General features: G+C 44.9%; 1 protein-coding gene and 1 long non-coding RNA gene across 2 annotated transcripts in view; both read left to right on the forward strand.

The window, feature by feature from the left end:
- Positions 1-26,188, forward strand: part of FRMPD3 (FERM and PDZ domain containing 3) — a 152,702-nt gene extending 126,514 nt beyond the window's left edge. Inside the window, exons 15-16 of the mRNA XM_073600651.1 lie at positions 19,119-19,985; positions 21,529-26,188. Coding sequence (XP_073456752.1) covers positions 19,119-19,985; positions 21,529-23,996 — 3,335 coding nt within the window. The 3' untranslated portion in view covers positions 23,997-26,188. The remainder of the gene's footprint in view (positions 1-19,118; positions 19,986-21,528) is intronic.
- On the forward strand, positions 41-5,379 carry LOC141107322 (uncharacterized). The gene is made up of 3 exons (XR_012235864.1): positions 41-611; positions 1,686-1,957; positions 3,382-5,379. It is a non-coding gene; the product is annotated as an uncharacterized lncRNA (long non-coding RNA).
- Positions 26,189-26,877: the final 689 nt, after the last annotated feature.

Here is a 26,877-nt window from a genome sequence, read left to right on the forward strand (position 1 = left end):
TGGAGGAATTGGAGGAGTGTTTTTTTCTGGGCGGGGGGGCGAATTGTGCTGGGGGTATTTGAAGAAAATGAAGATTTGAGCTGGGAGGGGGGATTACACAGTTTGGCATGTTTGTCCTGGGCTCTATAACCTTGTCCTGGCACTGTACACGGCAATCCATGTGGTACTCCCTCAACACAGTGCTTTTCTCATTGTATTAATGCACAGTTTCAGGAGGCCAAAGTCAAGAGTTTGAGGTTTCGGAAGTCATTTGGACATGTCACCAGAACGGGTGTCCAGGGACTGTGGAAGTCATCAAAGTTGGGCTTTTCTCTTCACATTAGCGCACAGTTGCAGGAAGCCAAGGCTTGGTAGTACCAGCTTTTGCGAATGACTCACTGCTAAGACCGATTCCCTGCATTAGTATCTGCATTACTGGATAACTATCCAACTGTGAAGAGCATTTCCACAGCAGAGAAAGAGCTTCTATGCTCTTAATGTCCCGGCTGTGTATGACTTCAACCAGCACATCAAGGGCAGAAGATTTGTTTTCCCAGACGGCTGTCATAAAATCCTCTATTTCTAATCTGCTCTGTACGAAAAGGGACATCTGTCTGATGGATGGGTGAGAGGTAATTATAAGTTTTTCTCTGTTCTTGACCCTTATGGGTTTTTTTTTCAACAGTTTTTCTAGTTTTGTTTTTTATAAACTTTCTTTTTCTTGTTTTAATTCTTTTATATCATCTTTAAAGCAGAACTCCAGCTAGAAATATTCTTTCCAACCCAGGTTCACCTTTTTTCCACCATCAAATATCTTTAATTAGGTTAAAAGTTGTGTCCACCTGACCACTCCAGTCTCCTTCTTCTCCTCTATGAGCAGATTTTGGGAGGGAAGCGGAGGAAAAACTTCCAAATTGTAATTTGAGTTGCATGTTATAGGATCCTATACTGCATTGTGATCCTAGCCAATAAGGGTCTCAAACTGATCATGTATGGGGCAGCAAATTTGTATCTTAAATCTGACTAAGACTAAGAAAGGCAGCATATAGGAGGACATTAGCTATATGAGTTCAGCATTTATATGGAAAGCTGGTGTTCCTCTTTAAAGCATATCTAAAAGCCAATTTTATTTTCATTTTGAATGGAGTAGTTAAGGGTTAAAACCTTGCCAGGCTTTTTTGTGACCATTAGTGTCCCATTGGAGACATATTTCTTCACTTTCTGTCTTGTAGGAAGAAAATATTTTTTATGGTTGAGGTCACTGGAATAAAGCGCCCTCCTTAAAAGATTTTCCTTCTGTCCCTGGTGACAACTCAAAAGTTTAGATGTTCCCTCACTATCAGTCCCAGTGCTGATGAACATCAGGACAAATAGAGATAGTAAAACTTTATATAGGTGACTCAAATTTTGTCCAATTCCGGCTGAATTGGCCAAAGTTGAATCGTTGGTGGCCCTACAAGCACCATCTAGCTTGACATAATTGTGTCATGCATGGCCAGATTAATTGAGTCCAGTAATAAAGACCTGCCAGAGGTTCTAACACTTCACTAGTCTATACAAAACAAAAGAAAAAAGTTTTGTCTTGATATATTTTCTTTTATTACTTCCATTTCCAACTTTTCCACTTTTTTAAAATCTTTTTAATTCTCCTATTTCTCATTCACCTTATAAATAGTGCAAATGTAACTCTTTATTATGCTTTTCAGGAAATGGGAGATGTGGATACTTGTCTTGGATTCAACCCATATGGTGAATCTGAACACTGAACCTGAGGTCTAGTACAACACTGCACATCAAAGGACTGGTGATGGTCAAGAAATGGACGCTCAAGAAATGAATATTACTGCTGTGTGTGAAGTTCTACAAAATGCTCATGACTTCTCATGAGGGTCATGAGGGTCATGACTTCTCTCACCAAAAGTAGGCAAGACTACCCACTTGCCTACTGGGGAATCAACAGAAAGAAAGAGATAATCGGGTGAGAGAATATCCGATCTACTACGTCTTTGGCATTTAAATTGTACTTCTTACTCTTCTGCCAATCTTCCTAAAATCAATGTAGCTATCACTCTTTAATAGAGTTTCTCTACCAGGGTTCCATGGAGCCCTAGGGTTCCTCCAGAGGTTGCTAGGCATTCAATTGAACTCTCTGGTTCCTCCAGAGGTTGCTAAGAGATCCATGCAACCTTAGAGTTCCTCCAGAGATTGCTAAGGGTTCCATGGGACCCTAGGGTTACTCCAGAGGTTACTAGGCATTCCATGGAACCCTAGGGCTCCTCCAGAGGTTGCTAGGGTTTCCATGGAACCTTAGAGTTCCTCCAGATGTTGCTAAGGGTTCCATGTAACCCTAAGGTTCCTCCAGAGGTTACTAGTGGTTCAATGGAACCCTAGGGTTCCTCCAGAGGTTGCTAGGGGTTCCATCAGCAATGAGCAATTTCTGCCTCTTAGATAAGTTCCCACTGACTCCATTGATCTTTTTAGCTATCTGTAAGGGGTAATTCTTCCCAATGACCACAAGTGTAAGGAACATTTTTCTCACTGACCATCACACTAATGTAGCATGAGTTTTAGATACAGTAATTTTTAGCAAGGGGTTCCCTGGGACCGGAAAGTTGTTTCAAGGGTTCCTCTAAGTTGAAAGGGTTGAGAAAGGCTCATCTAAAATATGTTTTATCTAGAATGCAGATGATGAAGCGTGTCCGATGGGTCATTAAATGACTTAAACAACCTCAGTGCTTTTACTGTGAAACTTGAGGATGGATTGCTCCACAGCTGCTTTAGCTGCAGGGGTCACTGATGGCTTCTGAGCTACTGATTGGTTATTAAATAACTTGAACAACCTCAGTGTTTCTGCTGTGAAACTTGAGGATGAATTGCTCCACAGCTAATTTAGCTGCAGGGGTCATTGAGGGCTTCTTGGTCACTGCTGGGTCACTGAATGACATGGACAACATCAGTGCTTCTGCTATGAAATTTTAGGATGAGTTGGCCCTCAGTGACTTCAGCTACAGGGGTCATTGAGGATTTGTTTTAAAGTTCTTTTACTGCCTGTTAAGAATATAAAAAATATTTTAATGTTCATAACCTGGCTACAGTTACATTTTAAAGATAATTAGGTATGTCCCTGAACATTTTCTTTGCATCCATGCACTGATGGGTTATATTGTACTTGTAAATTGTTTCTTTACTGTTGGTAACCCGGTTTCAAGTTAACAAAAGACAACACAAATAATAAGTTTAAAACAGTTTTATTTGCTCCTTTAGACTTTTTTAAAATCATGGTCAAAAACGTGTTTTTCCCACTCGAAAGTTTGGCTAAATGAAAGGGATTCAGCCAATGTTATGTATATGTCATACAATCCATAGAGAGTGATAACATATATGTGTCTTTTTAATTTATAGGACTTTCCCTGGACATTGACGCAAGGAATTGTCCTTGTGCACCGTCTTTCAATATAAACTGGCTCAGTTGACAGAAAACTAAAAAGAGGAAATTGAAAACAATGAGGGGTAGAGCATGGGCGTATGGATGGATTAGGACTAAATAGATCTAGAATTGGTTAGATGCTGTGGGTGATGTTGGTTAAGTGGAGGTGGTGATGCGGGCTAGATGTTGGTGGTGATGTTGGTTAGATGAAGGTGGAGATGTGGGCTAGATGTTGGTGGTGAAGTTGGTTGGTTGAAGGTGGTGATGTGGGTTAGATGTTGGTGGTGAAGTTGGTTATATGAAGGCGGTGATGTGGGTTAGATATTGGTGGTGAAGTTGGTTAGATGAAGGTGGTGATGTGGGTTAAATGTTGGTGATGAGGTTGGTTAGATGGAGGTTGTCATGTGGGTTAGATGTTGGTGGTGATATTGGTTAGATAGAGGTGGTGAAATGGGTTAGATGTTGGTGGTGATGTTGGTTAGATGAAGGTGGTGATGTGAGTTAGATGCTGGTGATGATGTTGGTGGTGATGTGAGTTAGGTTTTGGTGGTGATGTTGGGTATATGTCAATTAGATGGAGGTGGTGAAGTTGGTTAGATGCAGATGGTGATATTGGTTAGATGGAGGTGATGATGTTGGTTGAATAGAGGTGGTGATGTTGATTAGATGGTGGTGATGTTGGTTAGATGTTGCTTAGATGCAGATGGTGATGTTGGTTAGATGGAGGTGGTGATATTGGTTGGATGGAGGAGGTGATGTTGGTTAGATGGAGGTGGTGATAGGCAGATGAATAAAGGAATGGACAGTTAATAGATGGGGTAGTTGAAGGTGGTGATGTGGATTAGATGTTGGTGGTAATGTTGGTTCGATGTTGGTGCTTATGTGGGTTAGGTGTTGGTGGTGAAGTTGGTTGGATGTCGATTAGATGGAGGTGGTGAAGTTGGTTAGATGTTGGTTAGATGAAGATGGTGTAATTTGTTAAATGGAGGTGATGATGTTGGTTGGATACAGGTAGTGATGTTGGCTAGATGGTGATGATGTTGGTCAGATGGAGGTGGTGATGTTGCTTAGATGCAGGTGGTGATGTTGGGTATATGGAGGTGGTGATATTGGTTGGATAGAGATGGTGATGTTGGTGGTGATGTTGGTTAGATGGGGGGTGGTGAGGGACAGATGAATAAAGGAATGCACAGTTTATGGATGGGTTAGAACCTAATGTTTAAATGGATGGGTGTCTGCCACCTTTCTCTGCCAATCCCTCCATTGGTTTCCGTTTGCCCAAGAAGTAAAATCCCAAAGACCAACAGCAACATCCGAAGATATCCACAACCATGCAGAACCGTCTGCCCTTACTCAAGATGGCCGCAGCTAGGGGGGGTATTTTGATTTCTCAACAAAATAAAGCATGGAGACATGGATGGATGGGGGAGTTTGCTTTGAACATTAAAATTTTATGGAATCACGTTTTCAGTTTGTAGTGCTCAGTTACAGTTAAGTTCCACTTTAAAAATGTGACACAGGATTTTTGCAACTATCGTTTTCCTTGTCATTTTCCATTTTCCTTGTAGAACTCTTGACTGTGCTTGTTCATGCACTAAAAAAAAACAGGGTGGGGTAGGGAGTGCTGTCATAACGGTTATATTTTCTTAGCTGCTTTGGTCTATCTCCAGCAGTATGACTGTCCCCTCCTCTCCAACCCCTATCAGGGACAGGTTACTGTTAACCAATACCAGAGCCCTGGCACCCCCAGACCATCAGAAGCCAGATGCATAGTTGTCCACAATGTTATCTCTTTATTGAAGGTGGCAAGTAAGCATATGAATACCCTTGCCCTAGTGCTTTCCACTTCCTGAAGGAGAAAACTTCCCTACAAAACCTAAAGTTACACTTATGTATTTATTAAAAAAATTGCATAGCTGTTCGTCCATCAAAACTGCATGTAAATTTGTTCAGTTGAATGGGGCAAAATCAAATGTTCTCCAGCTATATTCTCTGCTATTCAAATGTGTAAATGCGAAAAACAGCATTGTCCTGCTGTGATTCACTGCTCAGGTGCCACAACCTGAATATTTATTCTTTTAATAAATCTGAGAGTTATTACAGTATTTTTGTATGTTGAGTCCTTTCTCTCTTAATGTGGCTATTGCATTATTGGATGCTGTGGAGGAACTAGCCAAGTGGAAGAACTTATATTATTGCCATTTGTTACTTTTTTTTATTTTCTTGGCCGGCCCATATCCCCACCTCCATTCTTGCCCAGGTTAGAATAATGTATCCCTGCTCCCTCAACTTCTTCGTCTTGCCCCATAACATATCTCAGGAGGCTTCAGTAGTAGAAACACACAGCGGCCAATGAATGGAGCTGGAGCATATCATCAAGGGGCCAGCGGCCTGAACCCATAAAAGGCAGTTGGCTTCTGATGACTAAGAAGGACCAAGCTGGAGGCCCGGAACCCAGGTTGTGGCACCTGAGCAGCGGATCACAGCAGGGCAATGCTGGGCAGGTGAGTATCTGAATCAGGAACAACCTTGCATATCAGGTAAAGGAGGAAAAGGTTAAAATAACAGAGGGGCAAGTGAAGTTCCTCTTTAAACAGCAGTGCTATGTTCTGATTCTGAAGTGCTTTTTAGACAAATTCGGGGCAGTAATAGAAATGGTGTATCAAAAGTAGGCTTTCGACTTCAGCTGGACATGTCCAATCAAACTATGAATAACTCGAGAAGACATTTGTGTTTACTGGTAATGATGACACTTACTGAAATAGAAAGCGTGGGACTAAGAGACATATGGCCATCTCATTATACACAAAACATACATCACATTGGCAGCATTTCCTCCGGACAATCACAGCATTAGTCAGCATAAGTCTATAATAACTTTAGGCAATGTGTCCAAGATACGACTTATAAAGTAACATTTTATAATAGTGGAGAAAATTTTTTTCCGTAAGTGTTGTAGGATCAGAATTACCATTGCGACAACCAGCAAAGTTAAAAATAACCTAAACCTCATGTCTCCTGGTATTAAGAAGACAACGCAAAATCCATATGACATCTAGTAAACAGCTTTAAGTACTGTAAAAACTTCAGTACTGGCAAGATTCTGGGGCAGAGGCTAATGAGATGTCAATTACAATGGAAAGTCCACTTCCAGCTCCTACAAATTATTGACTACAGTTTCTCACGGGATGCTAAGCTGATTGCTAAAGTTGGGCTTGCAATTGATAGTTAAAGGTCAAAATCTTATCTCAGTGTTCTTTGAAATATGTGACAATACTGCCTCTATTTTGGCATGGAAAAGCATATGTGGAGCTACCCAATACCATGGTACATATTCAGGTGGTGAAAAACAACCAGTAAACATGAGATTGTAGAAAAGCCCACTTATGAGGAGCAGCAAGGCCCTCAATTGCACAGACATGACTTGCCCCCTGTAGTCCTCTGCTGCTGGCAGATGGAACAGCTGAGCCGTTTCCTCACCAGCCTCCTTTGACTTACAAAAAACAGCTTTATCCTCAAATGTGGTGGCAACATGACTCTTCCCCACTTTCCTGTCTATAGAACATGAATCTCATAGTCCTTCCCAATAGCTGTACTTTCATGACTCTTCCTGATCTACTATACCACAATCTACTGCTGTCCCACCAACCTCCCCTTACTTAGAGATAACAGCTTCTTCCTCAAACGTGGTGGCAACAAAACTCTTCCCCACCTCCATGTCTGTAGCGCATAAATTTCATGGTTCTTTCTAATACCTGTACCCCTATGACTCTACCCCATCTACCATACAGTAATCTAGTGTTGCCTCATCAACCTCCCTTCACCTACAAAGACCACAAATGTAGTGACAACATTACCCTTCCCCCACCTTTCTTTCTCTACAGCATCTTATGGCCATTCCTAATACCTGTACCCTCATGACTCTTTCCCCCCACTCTTAAAATGGGGTGGCAACTCTTCCCTTCTTCCCTAGAGCATGAATCTCATGGTCCTTCCCAATACGTGTACCCCCATGACTCTTCCCCATCTACTATGCCACAACCTACTGTTATCTGCTCAGCATTCCTTCACTTACAAAGAACATCTTCGCCTACAAATGTGGTGGCAACATGATCCTTCCCCACCTGTTTCTCTAGAGCATAAATCACATTGCCCTTGCCAATACCTGCTCCCCCTGACCCTTTCCCATCTCCTATACCAGAACTGGCTGTTGTTTGACCAACATCCCTTCACTTACAAGGAACAGCTTTACTTTCAAATGTGGTAGAAACACTTCCATTCTTCCCTTGGACATGAATCTCATGGTCCTTTCCAATACCTTTACCCCTATGACTCTTGCCCATATACTATACCACAACACACTGTTGTCTGTCCAACAGCCACTGACCTACAAAGAACAGCTTCACCTTCAAACGCAGTGGCAACATGACCATTCCCTACCATCATGTCTCTAGAGCATGAATCTCATGGTCTATCCCAACAGATGTACCCCTGTGACACTTCTGTACCTACCATACCACAACCCAAAGTTCTCTTAGCACCCTCCCTTCACTTACAAATAACAGTTTCACCTTCAAATGTGGTGGCAACATGACACTTTCCCACCTCCCTGTCTCTGGAGCAGTGGTCTCCAAACTGCAGCCCACAGGCCAGATGTGGCCCTTTGCTTGCCTTTATCCAGCTCTTGGGGCTCCATGCCATCCATTGACACCAATGACGGAGCACCATTCCTCCCACTGACACCAAAGATGGGGAACAATTCCTCCCACTGACACCAATGATGGGGCACTATTCCTCCCACAGACACCAATGATGGGGCACAATTCCTCCCACAGACAACAATAATGGGGCACCATTCTTCCCACAGACAACAAGGATGGGGCACCATTTCTCCTATAGACACCAATGATGGGGCACCATTTCTCCTATAGACACCAATGATGGGGCACCATTCCTTTCATAAATACCAATAATAGAGCACCATTCATTCCACTGACACCAACAATAGGGCACTATTCCTTTCACTAAAACAATGATGGGGCACTTCAGGTCCATTTGGCATTAAAGGTATCACCTTCATGGCCACCCTTACTAGTACTCTCATAACAGATCATAAACCTGGAGATGTTTCCTCACCAACCTCCTGATCTGCATGGCACTAAAAGTATCACCCTCATGGCCACTCTTAACTGTAATCTCACGACAGATCACAAACATGGAGATGTTTCCACACCAACCTCCTGGTCTGCATGGCCACCCTTACCAGTACTCTCATGACAGATCACAACCCTGGAGATGTTTCCTCAGCAGCCTCTGTCCACCATTGCCATGTGAACACATCTGAGCAGCACTTTTTTTTATCATCATGGCTCTTCCTGTCACTTCCCATGACTTTTCTCCATCTGTCACACTCTGACCCCACAAACTTGCTCTTCCTTAGCCCAACCACTAGATTATTAATTTAACGTTATACTGTACTACTGTACACACAAAAGTACATATAGCCCTCCAGCTGGCTATTGCTGATAATTAGACAAGTCAAAGGGTGCTGCTGCTCTCTATGGATCCTCTGGGTGGCAGGAACACATCAAGACAAAACACAAAAGAGAGCACAAAGCCACCCTAGTGTAACTCGGTTTTAATATGGTATGTTAAAAACACTACAATTGTCAAACTCACATTGTGTGAAGATAGCTACAGCATAAGGATTCCACTGTGGCCGCACTCCTATAACCTCCTCAAGATCCCGACAGGGGAAGGGGGAGCCTTGGACGTTCAACTCAGCTGCCTGAATCCTCGCAGCACATCCAAAGCTATCCACCACCACGCTTGACGTGCAGATTCTAATGTGCATGCGTCCATTCCAGCCAGCGCTGCTCTTCGAGGACACACAAAACGGATACAAGGGGGAAGAGAGTGAGGACATCAAATAGTTGCCATGACAACGTGTTTTGGAGGCACGGCCTCCTTCCTCAGGTCATAGACATGCGCATTAGGATCTGCACTTCGAGGGTTGTGGTGGATAGCCTCAGATGTGCTGCCAGGATCCAGGCAGCTAGGTTGAACGTCCACGACTCCCCCTTCCCCTGTAGGGATCTTGACATGGTTATAGGAGTGTGGCCACAGTGGAATCTGTGACGGGAGGGCCCGTGGAACTCAGAATCCCTTGGAAAGTAGGGGATGCCCGTGTTTCAGCTCCCCATACACCTCTTATGTCTAAGTCACCCTGTGCTATCCTGGCACAGGGTGAGTGAGAAAATATATCTTGGACTACTTAAAATGGGACAGTAATATTTGTCCGCAATATCTCCCAGGATGTATGTAGAGACTATTATTGGTTTGTTTGATTCTGAACTCAACCTGTTAATTGAGTGAGCTGATCACATTAGCCTCCAGGACTGGCTAGGAGACGAACAGTCTACTCCTACAGGTCATGTCTCTGAGTCATCTGGTCTGGGTAAATGATTTAGTAAATTAGCTCATGTTAATTAGGTTAGGTTTTAATCATTCTGCTGTATATATTTGTGTGAGATCTCAAATAAAGAGATAGTCCATGTTAGCAGTGAAGCAAGTCTCGCCTTGTTTTGTGCTTGGGAGCAGTTGGAATATCTGATATCTGTATCCAGACTGGGAGGAAGTGGTATACTGATAGAAGCACTCAAGCGGAGTGTGGGACGTTCCGTTACATTGGTGGCAAGCAGCGGGACGCTTCCTGCAGTCTGGGACATCCAAACTTCCACCTGGATCCAAGGTCCGGATAGCAGGGGAGGAGAGGAGAGGTACAGATACCAGCCGCCATGGAGGAGGAATTCAGAAGGAGGTTGTGAGAGATGCAGATACAGCACAGAGGACCAGTATCAGAGCAGGTCCTGCTGGGATGGTGTGATGTTATTCGCTACAAACTCTGGAAAGAAGCGCTAGCCCATGACGGCAACACCAGGGAAAAGTTCTCCCCTCCATCCAGGAAAGGTACTGGTCGCAGTACGGATTGTGGGTGCGGCTTTTGGGAGAAAAATCGCACAAGGAGCAGACAGCTGAATTAAGCAGGCTGGTCTGGGCAGAGATGTAGCTGAATGAGAGCTACAGAGCCCTCCGGTGGCATGTATCCCAAGCATGTCCCTGGATAGCGGATGACAGCCCAATGGAAGGCTTAAGCTACGGCGGCTTGGGACTGTTGTATATGAAGCTGACAGGGGACCCTAACTTTGAGAGTGATTTGGAGTGGCGAGTGGATGAAATCATGGATTTCAGAGAAGGGCTACTGAACATTTCGGAAGTGCACTGGGCACAGGAAGATTTGGAGTTTCTGGCCATTCAGGAATGGGAGCTGGGGATCGCCTACAAACTGCTGCTAGATGTTGCTCGGTGCCAGGGCTGGACTCCCTTTGCCTGGGACTATCAGGAATTACCAGTTGACAACTCTGAAATCCTGGCTGAAGAGTCGGCAATGTGGCAGAGTAATAGTGTGCTTTGCCAACCTGCCCCAGCAGCTATGGAGGCGGAGGTCTTATGGCGGATGCAGCAAGTGCTGACTGACCTTGATGATCCTGTTTCTGCATGGGATTATCTTGGATGGAGGAATGTGCCTGTCCAGCAGCATGCCAGAGAACCGGCAGTGGAAAATCTGGAGATTGCCGTCCCCAAACCTGAAGTGCTGACAACAGAGCAGAGCTCTGCTAACCTCTGCCCAGCACTGATAGCATCTTCTGAGCTCCATGGACAGGAGATGGTGAATCTCTATCCCCAGACACCAGTTATAGAGGTAGGGGACTTAATAGACTTTTCTGCTGAGGAAGAACAACCTGATGATCCTCCAGCAGAAGAGCTGGTATTGGGGCCAAACTTCACTGTGCTCTGCCCGGCACCAACAGCAGTATCTGTGGAGTTACAAGGAACTTCCCCAGTTGAAGCACTGGCAACCGGGCAGAGTGCTACCAACCTCTGCCCAGCACCGGCAACAACTACAGAGTTCCAGGGAGGCGGGGCAGTCGGCCTCCCTCCCCAACAGTTAGCCGGAGCAGATGGTGTGGGGTTTCCAGTAGAAGGGCTGGCAACAGGGCCGAGAACTGCTGGACTCTGCCCTCAACTAACAGAGGATGGATTTCCTGTGAAGGTGGATGGGACTTCAGTCTCTACCTGTATACCCCAGGGATGCTGGGCAGTCGGCCCAGATCCCCAACAGCATGACGGAGTGAGCCCAGTCACCCTGTCTTCTCTCCAGCGGCAGAAAGGACTCCAGGGAGAAGGCCTCTCCCCAGCGGCAGATATGTTCTCTGAGAGAGGCAGAGGTTGGCTGGGTGAGTAATGCTTTGTTTGGAACAATTTATTTGGGGTACTGTGTGGATACAGGCATTAGAGGACTGGAACTACTGACTAATTTCGGAGTCAACCCGTCTGGGGTCTCCTCCTGTGTTAGTCTTCTGCCGAAAGGGGAGAGATGTGACGGGAGGGCCAGTGGAACTCAGAATCCCTTGGAAAGTAGGGGATGCCCTTGTTTCAGCTCCCCATACACCTCTTATGTCTAAGTCACCCTGTGCTTACGTGGCACAGGGTGAGTGAGAAAATATATCTTGGACTACTTAAAATGGGACAGTAATATTTGTCCACAAAATCTCCCAGGATGTATGTAGAGACTATTATTGGTTTGTTTGATTCTGAATTCAACCTGTTAATTGAGTGAGCTGATCACATTAGCCTCCAGGACTGGCTAGGAGACGAACAGTCTACTCCTACAGGTCATGTCTCTGAGTCATCTGGTCTGGGTAAATGATTTAGTAAATTAGCTCATGTTAATTAGGTTAGGTTTTAATCATTCTGCTGTATATATTTGTGTGAGATCTCAAATAAAGAGTTAGTCCATGTTAGCAGTGAAGCAAGTCTCGCCTTGTTTTGTGCTTGGGAGCAGTTGGAATATCTGATATCTGTATCCAGACTGGGAGGAAGTGGTATACTGACGGAAGCACTCAAGCGGAGTGTGGGACGTTCCGTTACAGAATCCTTATGCTGTATCTATCTTCACACAATGTGAGTTTGACCATTGCAGTGTTTTTAACTTTACCATATTAAAGCCGAGTTACAGTAGGGCGGCTTTGCGCTCTCTTCTTTTGTGTACTGTACTACTGTGACAGATGTTGCCCCGTGGAGGTTGTACAGGATGTTTCGGTGATAGGTCCCACTCTCAAGGCTAACCATCATTAAGTCATAGTGTGACCGCACTCGAACTACTCTGCTCATAACCGTCTAGTTTTTTAGGCTGTGGGGTCCATGCACACCTTATGCGTTCCTCAGCGCATTCCAAATGCATGGTCATTGGAAATACAAGGCTTTACAATTAGAGAAGTTTACACTTTCAGGTTATATCAGGGTTTCTCACAAGCTTTTACTGACACCTACACTACTTTGCTCACTCAGCCACAGACAGAGAAGTTTGTGATACCCCATTAAACATTTATTAGGGGGTTACACTTATCATTTATGAGAGGAATGTCTGATAATAGGGGGTTTTATGGTACAGGGGCGGACTGACAACTCATGGGGCCCCCGGGCAATAGGAGATCCTGGGGCCCCCTGTCCCCGCTCATGTGTTCCCACCCACACTCAAGCCACACCCACACAAATCCCCACCTACATTTTGCACTGCCCACACTACATGCGTTCGTCACAGAATTACATTAAAGAAAGTGCAACAATGGTACCTTTCCAAAATTAAAAAGATTGTAAAGGCTCTTTTTTTTTTTTTTTTTTTTTAAATAACAAACATATCATACTTGCCTCCACTGTGCAGCTCGTTTTGCACAGAATGGCTACGAACCTTGACATCTGGGGGTGGCTCTCGCGGCTCCTCCCCACATCAGATAACTCCCTAGGAGAAGCGCTCTCCCGGGGGGGGGGGGGGGTTACCTTGCAGGTGGGCTCCCGTGTCCAGCATTTGCGTCTATAGACACGTTTACATACATGTGCTCATCCTACATAAAGCTTTTCATATAGAGCATGTGTGGGGATCATGGGGGTGCTTTACATTTTTTTTTTTTTTTTTTATTAACTTTATATCATTTTCACTGATCACCAATGTAAGGAGCATTCTTCCCAATGATCACCAATGTAAGGAGCATTCTTCCCACTGATCACCAATGTAAGGAACATTCTTCTCACTGACCACCAATGTAAGGAATGTTCTTCTCACTGACCACCAATGTATAGAAACATTCTTCCCACTGACCACCAATGTATAGAAACATTCTTCCCACTGATCACCAATGTAAGGAGCATTCTTCCCACTGATCACCAATGTAAGGATCATTCTTCTCACTGATCACCAATGTAAGGAACATTCTTCTCACTGATCACCAATGTAAGGAGCATTCTTCTCACTGATCACCAATGTAAGGAACATTCTTCTCACTGATCACCAATGTAAGGAACATTCTTCTCACTGATCACCAATGTAAGGAACATTCTTCTCACTGATCACCAATGTAAGGAGCATTCTTCCCACTGACCACCAATGTAAGGAACATTCTTCCCACTGACCACCAATGTAAGGAACATTCTTCCCACTGACCACCAATGTATAGAAACATTCTTTTCACTGACATCCAATGTAAGGAACATTCTTCCCACTGATCACCAATGGAAGGAACAATCTTCCCAATATTTATTTAATCCATATTGAGCACTATATTTGATTGGCTGCTTCTGCTTGGCACACACGCACAATCACAATCACGCACATGATGATGAAGTCATCATCATGTGCGATTGTGCGTGTTTGCCAGGCCTAAGCAGAAGCAAACAGCCAATCAAATATAACGCTCAATATGGATTCAATAAATATGCATAGCCATAGATATCATAAATGACTACAGGAGATAACCAGAGACTGCGAATGCGACAACAGGAGATAACCAGAGACTGCGAATGCGACAACAGGAGATAACCAGAGACTGCGAATGCAACTACAGGAAATAACCAGACTGCGAATGCGACTACAGGAGATAACCAGAGACTAGGGATGCGACTACAGGAGATAACCAGACTGCGAATGCAACTACAGAAAATAACCAGACTGCGAATGCGACTACAGGAAATAACCAGAGGCTGCGAATGTGACTACAGGAAATAACCAGAGGCTGCGAATGCGACTACAGGAAATAACCAGACTGGGGATGCGACTACAGGAAATAACCAGAGACTGGGGATGCAACTACAGGAAATAACCAGAGACTGCGAATGCAACTACAGGAAATAACCAGACTGCGAATGCGACTACAGGAAATAACCAGACTGCGAATGCGACTACAGGAGATAACCAGAGACTGGGGATGCGACTACAGGAGATGACCAGAGACTGGGGATGCGACTACAGGAGATGACCAGAGACTAGGGATGCGACTACAGGAGATAACCAGACTGCAAATGTGACTACAGGAAATAACCAGACTGCGAATGCGACTACAGGAGATAACCAGAGACTAGGGATGCGACTACAGGAGATAACCAGACTGGGGATACGACTACAGGAGATAACCAGACTGCGAATGCAACTACAGAAAATAACCAGACTGCGAATGCAACTACAGAAAATAACCAGACTGCGAATGCGACTACAGGAAATAACCAGAGGCTGCGAATGCGACTACAGGAAATAACCAGACTGCGAATGCGACTACAGGAAATAACCAGAGACTGCGAATGCGAATACAGGAGATGACCAGAGACTGGGGATGCGACTACAGGAAATAACCAGAGACTGCGAATGCGACTACAGGAGATGACCAGAGACTGCGAATGCAACTACAGGAAATAACCAGACTGCGAATGCGACTACAGGAAATAACCAGACTGCGAATGCGACTACAGGAGATAACCAGAGACTGGGGATGCGACTACAGGAGATGACCAGAGACTGCGAATGCAACTACAGGAAATAACCAGACTACGAATGCGACTACAGGAGATAACCAGACTGGGGATGCGACTACAGGAAAAAACCAGACTGCGAATGCGACTACAGGAGATAACCAGACTGCGAATGCGACTACAGGAGATAACCAGAGACTGCGAATGCAACTACAGGAAATAACCAGACTGCGAATGCGACTACAGGAGATAACCAGAGACTGGGGATGCGACTACAGGAGATGACCAGAGACTGCGAATGCAACTACAGGAAATAACCAGACTACGAATGCGACTACAGGAGATAACCAGACTGGGGATGCGACTACAGGAAATAACCAGACTGCGAATGCGACTACAGGAGATAACCAGACTGCGAATGCGACTACAGGAGATAACCAGAGACTAGGCATGCGACTACAGGAGATAACCAGACTGGGAATGCAACTACAGAAAATAACCAGACTGCGAATGCGACTACAGGAAATAGCCAGAGGCTGCGAATGCGACTACAGGAAATAACCAGACTGCGAATGCGACTACAGGAAATAACCAGAGACTGCGAATGCGAATACAGGAGATGACCAGAGACTGGGGATGCGACTACAGGAAATAACCAGAGACTGCGAATGCGACTACAGGAGATGACCAGAGACTGCAAATGCAACTACAGGAAATAACCAGACTGCGAATGCGACTACAGGAGATAACCAGAGACTGGGGATGCGACTACAGGAGATGACCAGAGACTGCGAATGCAACTACAGGAAATAACCAGACTACGAATGCGACTACAGGAGATAACCAGAGACTGGGGATGCGACTACAGGAGATGACCAGAGACTGCGAATGCAACTACAGGAAATAACCAGACTGGGGATGCGACTACAGGAAATAACCAGACTGCGAATGCGACTACAGGAGATAACCAGACTGCGAATGCGACTACAGGAGATAACCAGAGACTGCGAATGCAACTACAGGAAATAACCAGACTGCGAATGCGACTACAGGAGATAACCAGAGACTGGGGATGCGACTACAGGAGATGACCAGAGACTGCGAATGCAACTACAGGAAATAACCAGACTACGAATGCGACTACAGGAGATAACCAGACTGGGGATGCGACTACAGGAAATAACCAGACTGCGAATGCGACTACAGGAGATAACCAGACTGCGAATGCGACTACAGGAGATAACCAGAGACTAGGCATGCGACTACAGGAGATAACCAGACTGGGAATGCAACTACAGAAAATAACCAGACTGCGAATGCGACTACAGGAAATAACCAGACTGCGAATGCGACTACAGGAGATGACCAGAGACTGGGGATGCGACTACAGGAGATAACCAGACTGCGAATGCGACTACAAGAAATAACCAGAGACTGCTAATGCGACTACAGGAAATAACCAGACTGCGAATGCGACTACAGGAAGTAACCAGACTGCGAATGCGACTACAGGAAATAACCAGATTGCGAAGGCAACTACAGGAAGTAACCAGAGACTGCGAATGCGACTACATTAAATAACCAGAGACTGCGAATGCAACTACAGGAAATAACCAGAGACTGCGAATGTGACTACAGGAGATAACCATAGACTGCGAATGCGACTACAGGAAATGACCAGACTGCGAATGCGACTACAGGAGATAACCAGAGACTGTGAATGCGACTACAGGAGATAACCAGAGACTGCGAATGCGACAACAGGAGATAACCAGACTGCGAATGCGACTACAGGAAGTAACCAGACTGCGAATGTGACTACAGGAAGTAACCAGACTGCGAATGCGACTACAGGAAATAACCAGATTGCGAATGCAACTACAGGAAGTAACCAGAGACTGCGAATGCGACTACATTAAATAACCAGAGACTGCGAATGCAACTACAGGAAATAACCAGAGACTGCGACTGTGACTACAGGAGATAACCATAGACTGCGAATGCCACTACAAGAAATGACCAGACTGCGAATGCGACTACAGGAAATGACCAGACTGCGAATGCGACTACAGGAGATAACCAGAGACTGCGAATGCGACAACAGGAGATAACCAGAGACTGCGAATGCGACAACAGGAGATAACCAGACTGCGAATGCGACTACAGTAAGTAACCAGACTGCGAATGCGACTACAGGAGATAACCAGACTGAGGATGCGACTACAGGAGATGACCAGGTAGCCAGTTTTAAAATTCAAACTTTCAGCAATGCACAGCTATACAGGGGGATAAACAACATTTCCAGGGATGCTTTAGCAAAAAAAAAAGGGGTCTACAGGCCGGGTATCTACGGTAGGCAGAAGGACCTACCTGACCAGTCGGGCTCACCTCCCGCTCTCAGAGGTCCGGGGGTGGGGCTTTCGTCGGTAGGGGGCGGGGCTTTCGTCAGTAGGGGGCTGGGCTTTCGTCGGTAGGGGCGGGGATTTTTGTGGTCCAGAGCGGAGCTCTCAGAAGTGCAGGAGAGACGCTCTATACAGACTCAGACTACATGAGGAGGGGCGGGGCAGGGCAGGGTCAGAGCGTCAGTGGAGCTCTCTGCCCTGCCCCTCCCTGCTGACAGAGCCTCTCTCATCCTAAGCCGAGGTCTGCTCTGGCAGCGGGCTGGCCACGGTGACCGGGAGGACGGGGTTTTCGTGCGGTGCGGCGGGCGGCTTTTTTCCGCTGCTGACTGAGCAGCTCATGGGGCCCCTCCTGACGTCGGGCCCTCGGTCGGCGACCGAGTGACCGAATGGTCAGTCCGCCCCTGTTATGGTATATTATCCAGTCATTATGTCATAGGAGCATATTTACTAAGTAGTAAACATGTGTGACGGAGAGGGGGCTGGAAGGAATTGAACTCGGTTGGGAGCAAGCAGAGGTACTGCTGACAAGGAGGCTCGGTATGTTTTCATTTATGTCTGAATGAAGTTTAAACCCCTGCGTGGGATTCCTGGATGGACTTTTGGTTTGTTTTTTTCTCTTTAATAAATGCGGGCTACCGGGCCCTCACCTATAACGTCTGTCTGACGTGGACTCACTGCACTAAAATGCATCTATCACTAGAGCTTAACCCCCCCCCCAATATCACACATGACATTCACCAAACAGGTGTGTTGCAATTTAGGTGGAGCGAATTTGAGATTTTTCATTCAAAAATTGCATAAAAACTGGTAAATGTTGGAAGATTTTTACCATTTTGGCTAAATCCATTGGAATTAATGGGGAAAGTACATTTAAACTGGAAGTTCAGTCAAACACTAACTATACTTAAATCTGCTCCCACCTCCATTTATACCTATTCTATCTACCTTTTGAAAGGAAACATCTGTATACTTACCTATATCGGCTCCCAGCACCTGGCTGCAGTGTAGAGGAGGGACAGCTGACAACGGATGCCCCATAGTAAGCCTATGGGTGACGTCATCACGTCAGGCTCTACAGCTGATTTGTCAGCAATCTCTCCTCTGCACGACAGCTGACACTGGGACTCAATCATGTGACTCCATCTGAGTGCCCTCAGCATAGGTAAGTATATGTAATTTTTTTATATACTGTACTTGTATTTAATATATATATATATATATATATATATATATATATATATATATATATATATATATATATATGCATATTATGCATTTGTATATGTATATATAATAAGGCCCTGCTATTCAAGAATATCATCAAAAGGGACAACTTGCAAACTTTTGCTATAAAAATATTTTCTTCTACGTTGACTTTTCAAATAGTAATTCGTATTGTAGAAAAATTATTAAAGTGGCAATAATTTTACAAATTTACGTCTTCCTTGTAGATCACATCAGTCTGCCCACAGTGTCACGCATGTCAGCTTCTGCTAAGGCAACAACCTCCTCCAACCTATCTACAGACTTCGCCGGAAAGGGCTCAGCTCCTGAACCCCACACCCCACCAGAGAACCCGGAGTCTATCAGTCTGTGCTACCTCCATCTACGGGACAAGAAGGGGAGAGATGTCAACCAGAATGTTGTTGCAGAGGAGGCCAGACCAAGAACAAAATCTGATCCCACACCCAAGGGGGCATCCTGCCAACCTGGATCGCAGGGTGAACCGGATCCGCCCGAAGTCTGCAGGTCCCGTTCCTTCACTATGGACAGCCAGGTGAAAGTGGAGGGCACCCAATTCTACTGTGACTCCTGCAAAGCCAAACTGAAGAATCGGTCTGGGGGAGGTGGGATGGATGTGAAGTGTGTGAATTCATGTGGGTCATCCACCTGTAGAGACAATTCAGTAGACCTCATATCCTTACCACCTCCAGAAAACAAGAAACATAAGGAGGAACAAGAAGGTAGACGTAAAGGAGAGGGCTTGGCAGTTGATCGGGACGTAGGTGAGACTGCAACCTTTTTGCCTTCTGCTGCACCCCCACCACCGGGATTTGGAGACAACAGTTCTGATGAGGAGGACCCAAAGCGGACCATTGAAAAGGGCCATGAAAAGGGCAGGGAACATAAAAAAGCAAATGTGAACCCTGTGTTTGGCTATGAAGAGTTACCAGTCACTTTAATCGACAGCGTCCAGACAAGGACAGTCAGAGACCATGCAAGGGAGCTGGATGATGCTCTAGTGTCCACCCTTCAAGCTCTGGAGGCTCTTGCTGCTTCTGAGGATTATCCTAGTGCTGCACCTCAGTCCACAGCAGGTAGGTTGAAATGTGTTAAAGTATCTCTAATGCCAAAAGTGTTTTTTGTTTTTGATACAGTAGGGAATGATTACAACCCATGACAGGTTTTATTGCCAACTGTCTGTCATTTGGGCAAATTACCTCGACTTCCTATCCTGTAGAAACAACAGGAAGTAACGAAAAATAAGAGAAATGCCCTCTTAGACATCTGTCGTATGAAATGTCCCCAATGGAAGATTTCCCATCTATTTTTGTTTCAATGACAACTCATAATTTTATAATAATAAAAAATAATAATAATAATTTTTATTTTGCCATGGCACCACAAGTGAGAAAAACTGCTTCAGAGGTTGCTAAGGGTTCCTTGAGCTGTGGAAAATTGTCCTCCCATTTGTTGGTGTCTGCCTAGTTATAGATTCATTGCCACTTGGCAGAGCCAGTTGCATTGCACCAATGCTCTGTTTAGCTATCTATAATTTTGGCATTCTCACCACCAACCTCCATATGGGGGACATTCTTCCCACTGACCAACAATGTAAGGGACATTCTTCCCACTGACCACCAATGCAAGGGGCATTCTTCCCACTGGCCACCAATGTAAGGGGCATTCTTCCTAACTGGCCACCAATTTAAGGGACATTCTTTCCACTGGCCACCAGTGTAAGGGACATTCTTCCCACTGGCCACCAATGTAAGGGACATTCTTCCCACTGGCCACCAATGTAAGGGCATTCTTCCTACTGGCCACCAATGTAAGGGACATTCTTCCCACTTGACCGCAATGTAAGGGACATTCTTCCCACTTGTCAACAATGTAAGAGACATTCTTCCCACTGACCACCAATGCAAGGGACATTTTTCGCACTGGCCACCAATGTAAGGGATATTCTTCCTAACTGGCCACCAATATAAGGCACATTCTTCCCAATGGCCACCAATGTAAGGGACATTCTTCCCACTGCCCACCAATGTAAGGGGCATTCTTTCCACTGGCCACCAATGTAAGGGGCATTCCTCCCAATGGTCACCAATGTAAGGGACATTATTCCCACTGGCCACCAATGTTAGCGGCATTCTTCCCACTGATTACTAATGTAAGGGGCATTCCTCTCACTGGCACCGATGTAAGGGACATTCTTCCCACTTGTCAACAATGTAAAGGACGTTCTTCCCACTGGCCACCAATGTAAGGAGCATTTTTTACCTGCCCCCCAATGAATTGACATTAGCAAGGGTACTCCAAGACCTAACAATTATTTCAACGGTTCCTCTGGGACAAGAAGCTTGAGAAAGGCTGATTAAAATTTTTTAGGAGCTTTCAGAATATTGTTTTTATACAGATGTTAGCAGTTTCTCTACACAGGTCAATTATATGTCAGATGACTTTTTTTGCACCTAATCTATTGACATTTTGGTCACATGGAGGTCAGAAACGGATGACCCTGTTGGAGGATTTGCCCCTCAAATCTTAGTCTTTGCAGAGGGTTTAACTGTTCCCTACTCTATCCTATTGTGCCAGTCTGTTTTACATAACTAGGGTAAATATATTTCTGTTTTGCAGGCCTCATTGTCCTTGCTGCTATCACTCCAGAATCCTCCATGGATTCCGGCCATGAAACTAACTCTTCAGAGCTAACTGATGTATCAGAAATGGTTACTGCCTTAAAGCAACATCACAACACTGCCTACTTCCTGGCCCACCACCTCAACAAGGAAAGTCTTCTTTCCCGGAAGGACCTTCCATTTAGAATACAGACTTGCGCTGCTCAGGCTGTCCTTGCTTCTCCTTACTCTTTGGGCAGAGAAACTAGCCCCTTACTAAAACCTGCTCTGTTACAACAAAGTTTGACCGGTATCAGCCTACAGCAAGCGTCTGTCCCTTCAAGCCCAAAATTCAACTTAAATAATGGTGTGTCCATACTTGCATCCCCTGAAAAACCTACAGAAGGTACGAGTTCATCCACTCCCACAGAACCTTCAAAGATTTCCCAGAATCTGCCAAAAAAGAGTTCCAACACGGCCACAGATTCAACAGAAGACTCTTCAGAGGCAGGTTTTTTATCGGCAAATCCAATTGTGCAGAGCACTTTATCAGCCATGTTAAATGATAGAGATAGCGAGAAAGAAAAAAAATCCTTAGATAGCCCATGTGGGTGTAGACTATCACCAGGAGAGCCCTCTGCAGTCAACTTAGATAAACCTGTAAATGGGAACCATGAAGTTCTTAATTTGTCCCCAACAGATGACGAGAGACTGCATGCTAAAGCTTGCTCGGCCATGAGCCTTGAAGAAAAACACTTAAGCCACAAGAGGCCAGATAAAAAAGAAATAACAAAAACTCATGTTGATGATGTAGCTTTGAAAAATGTTAGTAAAAGAAAGCAGGAAGATGTTGAGAAAGATGAGAAAAAGGAACACGTTCCATCCATTCCAAACATCTTCATGTTTAATACTGACAATGCGAAAGTCAAGGTCAAATCTGAAACGGATAAAACAGTAGCCCCAACTATTCCTGAAAAAGTGCCTGCTCCAGTTGAGCTGGACGAATGTGCTAAACCTAGGAACCGAGGACCTTTAAAGTTACGAAAACTTTTTTCTGCCACATTTCCCACGAGAATGAGACGTGAAACCGATGAACGGCAAGCCCAGCTGCGCAAAGTTAAGCAGTATGAGATGGAGTTCCTTGAAGAACTGCTTAGACCACAGGGCAAAATAGGCGGGCCACGTCAAGAAATCCTTTACCCCCTGGTGCCTAGACCTTGCTCATGTCAGGTGCGTAGCAGTCCTCTTCAAAAAGTGCCAGGAATGTCTCGTGAGCAACGACGTAGCTGTGATTGTAAGCGTATCACAAGAGGTATCCATGTCCCACCCAGCAGTTCTGTAGAGCCCGAACCAAGGAACAGGCCAAGAGCACGGGGCACAGGTCACCCACGACTCGTGCGTTCCTCCAGTCTGGAGTCACGGGGATCTGAGAAGGTAACTTCATGTCTTTCGACCAGTGAAACGCGAGATTCTTCAAATCTGCCTCAAAAGCTTAGCTCCAGTGAAGTTAAAAAAAAAGAAGTGCCATGTAACCCGCCCAGTGCTAAACCGCAAAAGAAAGAGGTGGAGCCTCCCATGTTTAAAAGCAAAACGACAGATTTGATGGGGAACCGAGAGGAGAGAAAGCCTTTGGTGTCTCTACCGGTAGAGGAAGAAGTGTTTGCAGTCCAATCAAAATTGCCTGCAGAGGAAAACATAATTCCAGGGGAGAAATGTTGCTCCATCCGCCACTGCTTCAACTGTCGACGGTGCTCCTCGGCTGATGAGAGCAGTGACAGGGATGAATTATCATACTCCATTCCCATGCAGATTCTTCCAGGAATAAGCTTAAATTCAGAGACCACCCCACTGTTAAGCCAGACCCTTCAAGTACTAGACGCCAGTGTGTGCAGTGCCCACGAAGATAATCAGACACAAGAGATCGATCTTCGCACAGCTACCTTTGAGGGCAGTCTGGCCAAGGTGAATGCTCTGCATGGACGTTCCTATTCCCTTCCCGATGGCTTCATGTCCGTGCAACGTGATACCAGCGAACTCCTTACCGTGCTGCGCCAATGCGTCGTCAGCACTGAGGCTGGAGAGCCCAAGCTAGACTCCATGCATCTCAGCCAACGCAAACAAGAGCTGACCATGCGATTTAAGGAGTTCCGGGCTTCCTGTCGAAGAATGGCGGGCGTAGATAAAAACCCAGAGCACATGCTCACCGCAGTGACTTGCAGCTTTCAGGTCCTCTGCAGTCTGATTGAGACTTTTGTAAAACTGGTGTTTTTGATCCGTTCCGAAAGCCAGCGCCAGGAGCTCTTGGCGAAAGTAGAAGAAGTGGTGCGAAATTATACTTTCTTGCTCCGGGCAGCAGAAGAATCTAGTACACGGACAGTTGCACAGTGTAATACTGTGGTAGGACAGTTAGCCAAGCAGTCTGCCACTGTAGCCACGGCAGTTAGTACTTTTTCTCGTTCGATCAAATCTTTGATGAGCAAACAGTAAGTGAAAGCACGGTTAAAGTGCATGTCTGGGCAAAGTAAAAAAAAAACAAAACATATATTGTGCATATCTCCAATACGTACACATTTCCCCATGTTTTATCCCTTTAAAAATGCTACAAGTGCAGAAAAATACTGATTGATTTGCAGGAAGTCCAATGGGTTCCTAGTTCCTGTTTTGAGCTGACAACACCCTCACTGCCGCACTGAAATCCCAACAAGTGTTGTCACTCCCTCCTCAGTTCTCTTCTGCTCAACCACAGAGCACGTCCTTCTCTCGTCATGCATGAAAGGAGGCATTCCGTAGTTTTTACTCCAATGAAAAAAAGAAAGACATCCAAGAGGTGTTGGGACTTGGATATAAGTTTATATAAGTTTATACAAAGTATTGAGAGGGCAAAAACATTTAAAGAGCTCACTGAGGTTAGGCTGCTCACGATAGACAAGGCTACTCTCCAGTGGACACCAGCAAGTTACCAGAAAAAAATGTTCACACATGGAAGGAGCTCCAGACGCTAAAGAGTCCAATTTAATTTTTTGGTATTGTGCTAAAAGACAGCCAACGCATTTGGCCCACAGAATTTCTGTTCCTCCGGTGCAGTGGTCGCCAACCTTTCGGACCTCACTAAACTTACAATTTTTGAATCCCAAGGACCACTAACATGAATTGTACACGCCTTAAACACACAATTCTCCGGCTCTCTGCCCCCCTACCATGAATCACACTGCTGCCTTATACACACAATGCTCCAGTTTTCTGTCCCCCTCCCCCCCTGGATCACACTGCTGCCTTTTACACACAATGCTCCGGCTCTCTGCCCCCCCCCCCACACTGCATTACACTGCTGCCTTACCCTGACTCATCATTGGCTCCCACCTCCTTATCCAGCCAAGTGTTTGAGCTCCATGCTCCCTCCCACAGTCTGTGATCAGCGCTGCCATTGGAAGTCCCCTCCTTCTTCATCTCCTGCTCTCTGCACTACTCCTGGTGCCTCCCTCTGAGTTCATGGGAGCCAAATGTACAGAGGAGGCATCGGGTATCAATGTGCGCAGACAGCATGGACTGTCAGAGCGCACTGAGAACACTGGAGACAACATTGGGCAGTATACATCCGCCACAATGTTGATACCCCTGAGGACCACCAAATTTTCTTGTGGATCATTACGGACCACTGGTTGGTCGACCAGTGCTCAGGCGTATCCTAGGGTGTGGGTGCGGTCCGCAGCCGTCAGTGATACAAAGAAGAACAAGAAAAGGAGAAGAAGGTACAAGAAGAAGAAAAAGAGGATGTACGGCACTCTAATGGAAGAAGGAAATCTTGTACTTTTATTGATAGTATAATATGTCAAAACAACAACACACTCCAAACAGGGAACAGCAGTTAACGCGTTTCACGCAATCCAGAGGGTCAAAGGAACTCCCTCTTCATCAGGGCTACAACAAAACATAGTATCATTTTTACAGTGTACTATGTGTTCTTGTAGCCCTGATGAAGAGGGAGCGCCTTTGACCCCCCGAAAAATATTGAATGTCTTCTAGCACAATACCAATAAATGAAATTAGACTCTTTTATCTTTTGGTTTGCAGCTCCTTTTATGTAGTCACATTTTATTCCTTAGTTTAGGGCTGACAACACAGCTTTGGATTTGAGGGCAGCATTGTCAGCTCACTACAAAAGGCTAGAAGCTCACTGAACTTCTTGCAAGATCAACGGTATTTTAGGTACTTGCAGTAATTTTAAAGACTAAACATGGGAAATGTGCACATGGTGGACAAAATGTTCTAAATATGATTTTATTTTTTTTTTAATTTTGCCTAGACACTTTAAATTTGTTCAGATCAATTTTTTGTTAGGGAAGTTATTATTCCCATAACTCTCTTAATATTAGCCTGTCAGCCTTAACGTGCGAATGGGAAAAAATAAAAATGTTTTTAGGAGCAGAATATCAAGGTGGTGTATTAAATAATGATAGATTGTGGAGCAGAACTGTTAACTCACTAAGTTCCTCTGGTGAATACGTTTCTATGATAGTCATCAATGCCTTCACATGTATAAAATCGAATAATACTATTAATTGCCTCTGTACATAGCTACCAGTCCCACTGTGACATGCTTTCGTCTTGCCTTTCACCTTCAGAAAGCTATAGATTTATATTACTGAAACAATGCTACAAAAAAAAAAAAAAAAAAACAATAGGAGGAGAAGGTGATTGGAGGAACAACATTCTATATTGTACTGGATGTCTGCATAGACCAAAGAATCTGCGAGAAAGGCAAAAATATACTACTTGTGTATTTATTCAATATAATTGTAGCTTAGCTGATCCGAATTTAAATCCTATTATATCCTAATACCAGAAATTATTTATAATAAATGGTGTGCAGAGTAAATTTCAATTGGATCAATTTGTACCCACAACATTCTTCTCACTATCTCGTATGGTAAGCTGAAGGTATCTCACAACTGAGAAAAAAAAATCATAGACTAGATCAGGGTAATAAACCTGTTGGTATATTATTTTCTACTTAGAGTGGCTTTCTGTGGAGTTTTCTATGGAGTTAAGTCTGTCAACAATTGGTAATGAAATGCCTTCAGATCAGGACAAACTAATTGACTACTACACTTGCCTGTGAAGGTTCAAGTTTCTCCAGGTCATGGTCTGTCTAGCAGTACTTGGTCACATTCAACTGGACTTGATCTGTAATGTTAAAGATGTTTTACTACTCATCCAAGTAATTTCTTATTCAAGCCGTTACCCAAAGTTACTCTTAAACCTCCCTCTCCCCTTGAAGATCATGCCCCAGGATTAGGATACGAGTGGTGGTGGTCCTTAGAGGACCAGAAGGTCAGGCTGAGAATGCAGAATGAAGACCCAAAGTTTC

This window comes from Aquarana catesbeiana, linkage group LG09, assembly GCF_042186555.1.
Source record: "Aquarana catesbeiana isolate 2022-GZ linkage group LG09, ASM4218655v1, whole genome shotgun sequence".
Lineage (NCBI taxonomy): Eukaryota > Metazoa > Chordata > Amphibia > Anura > Ranidae > Aquarana > Aquarana catesbeiana.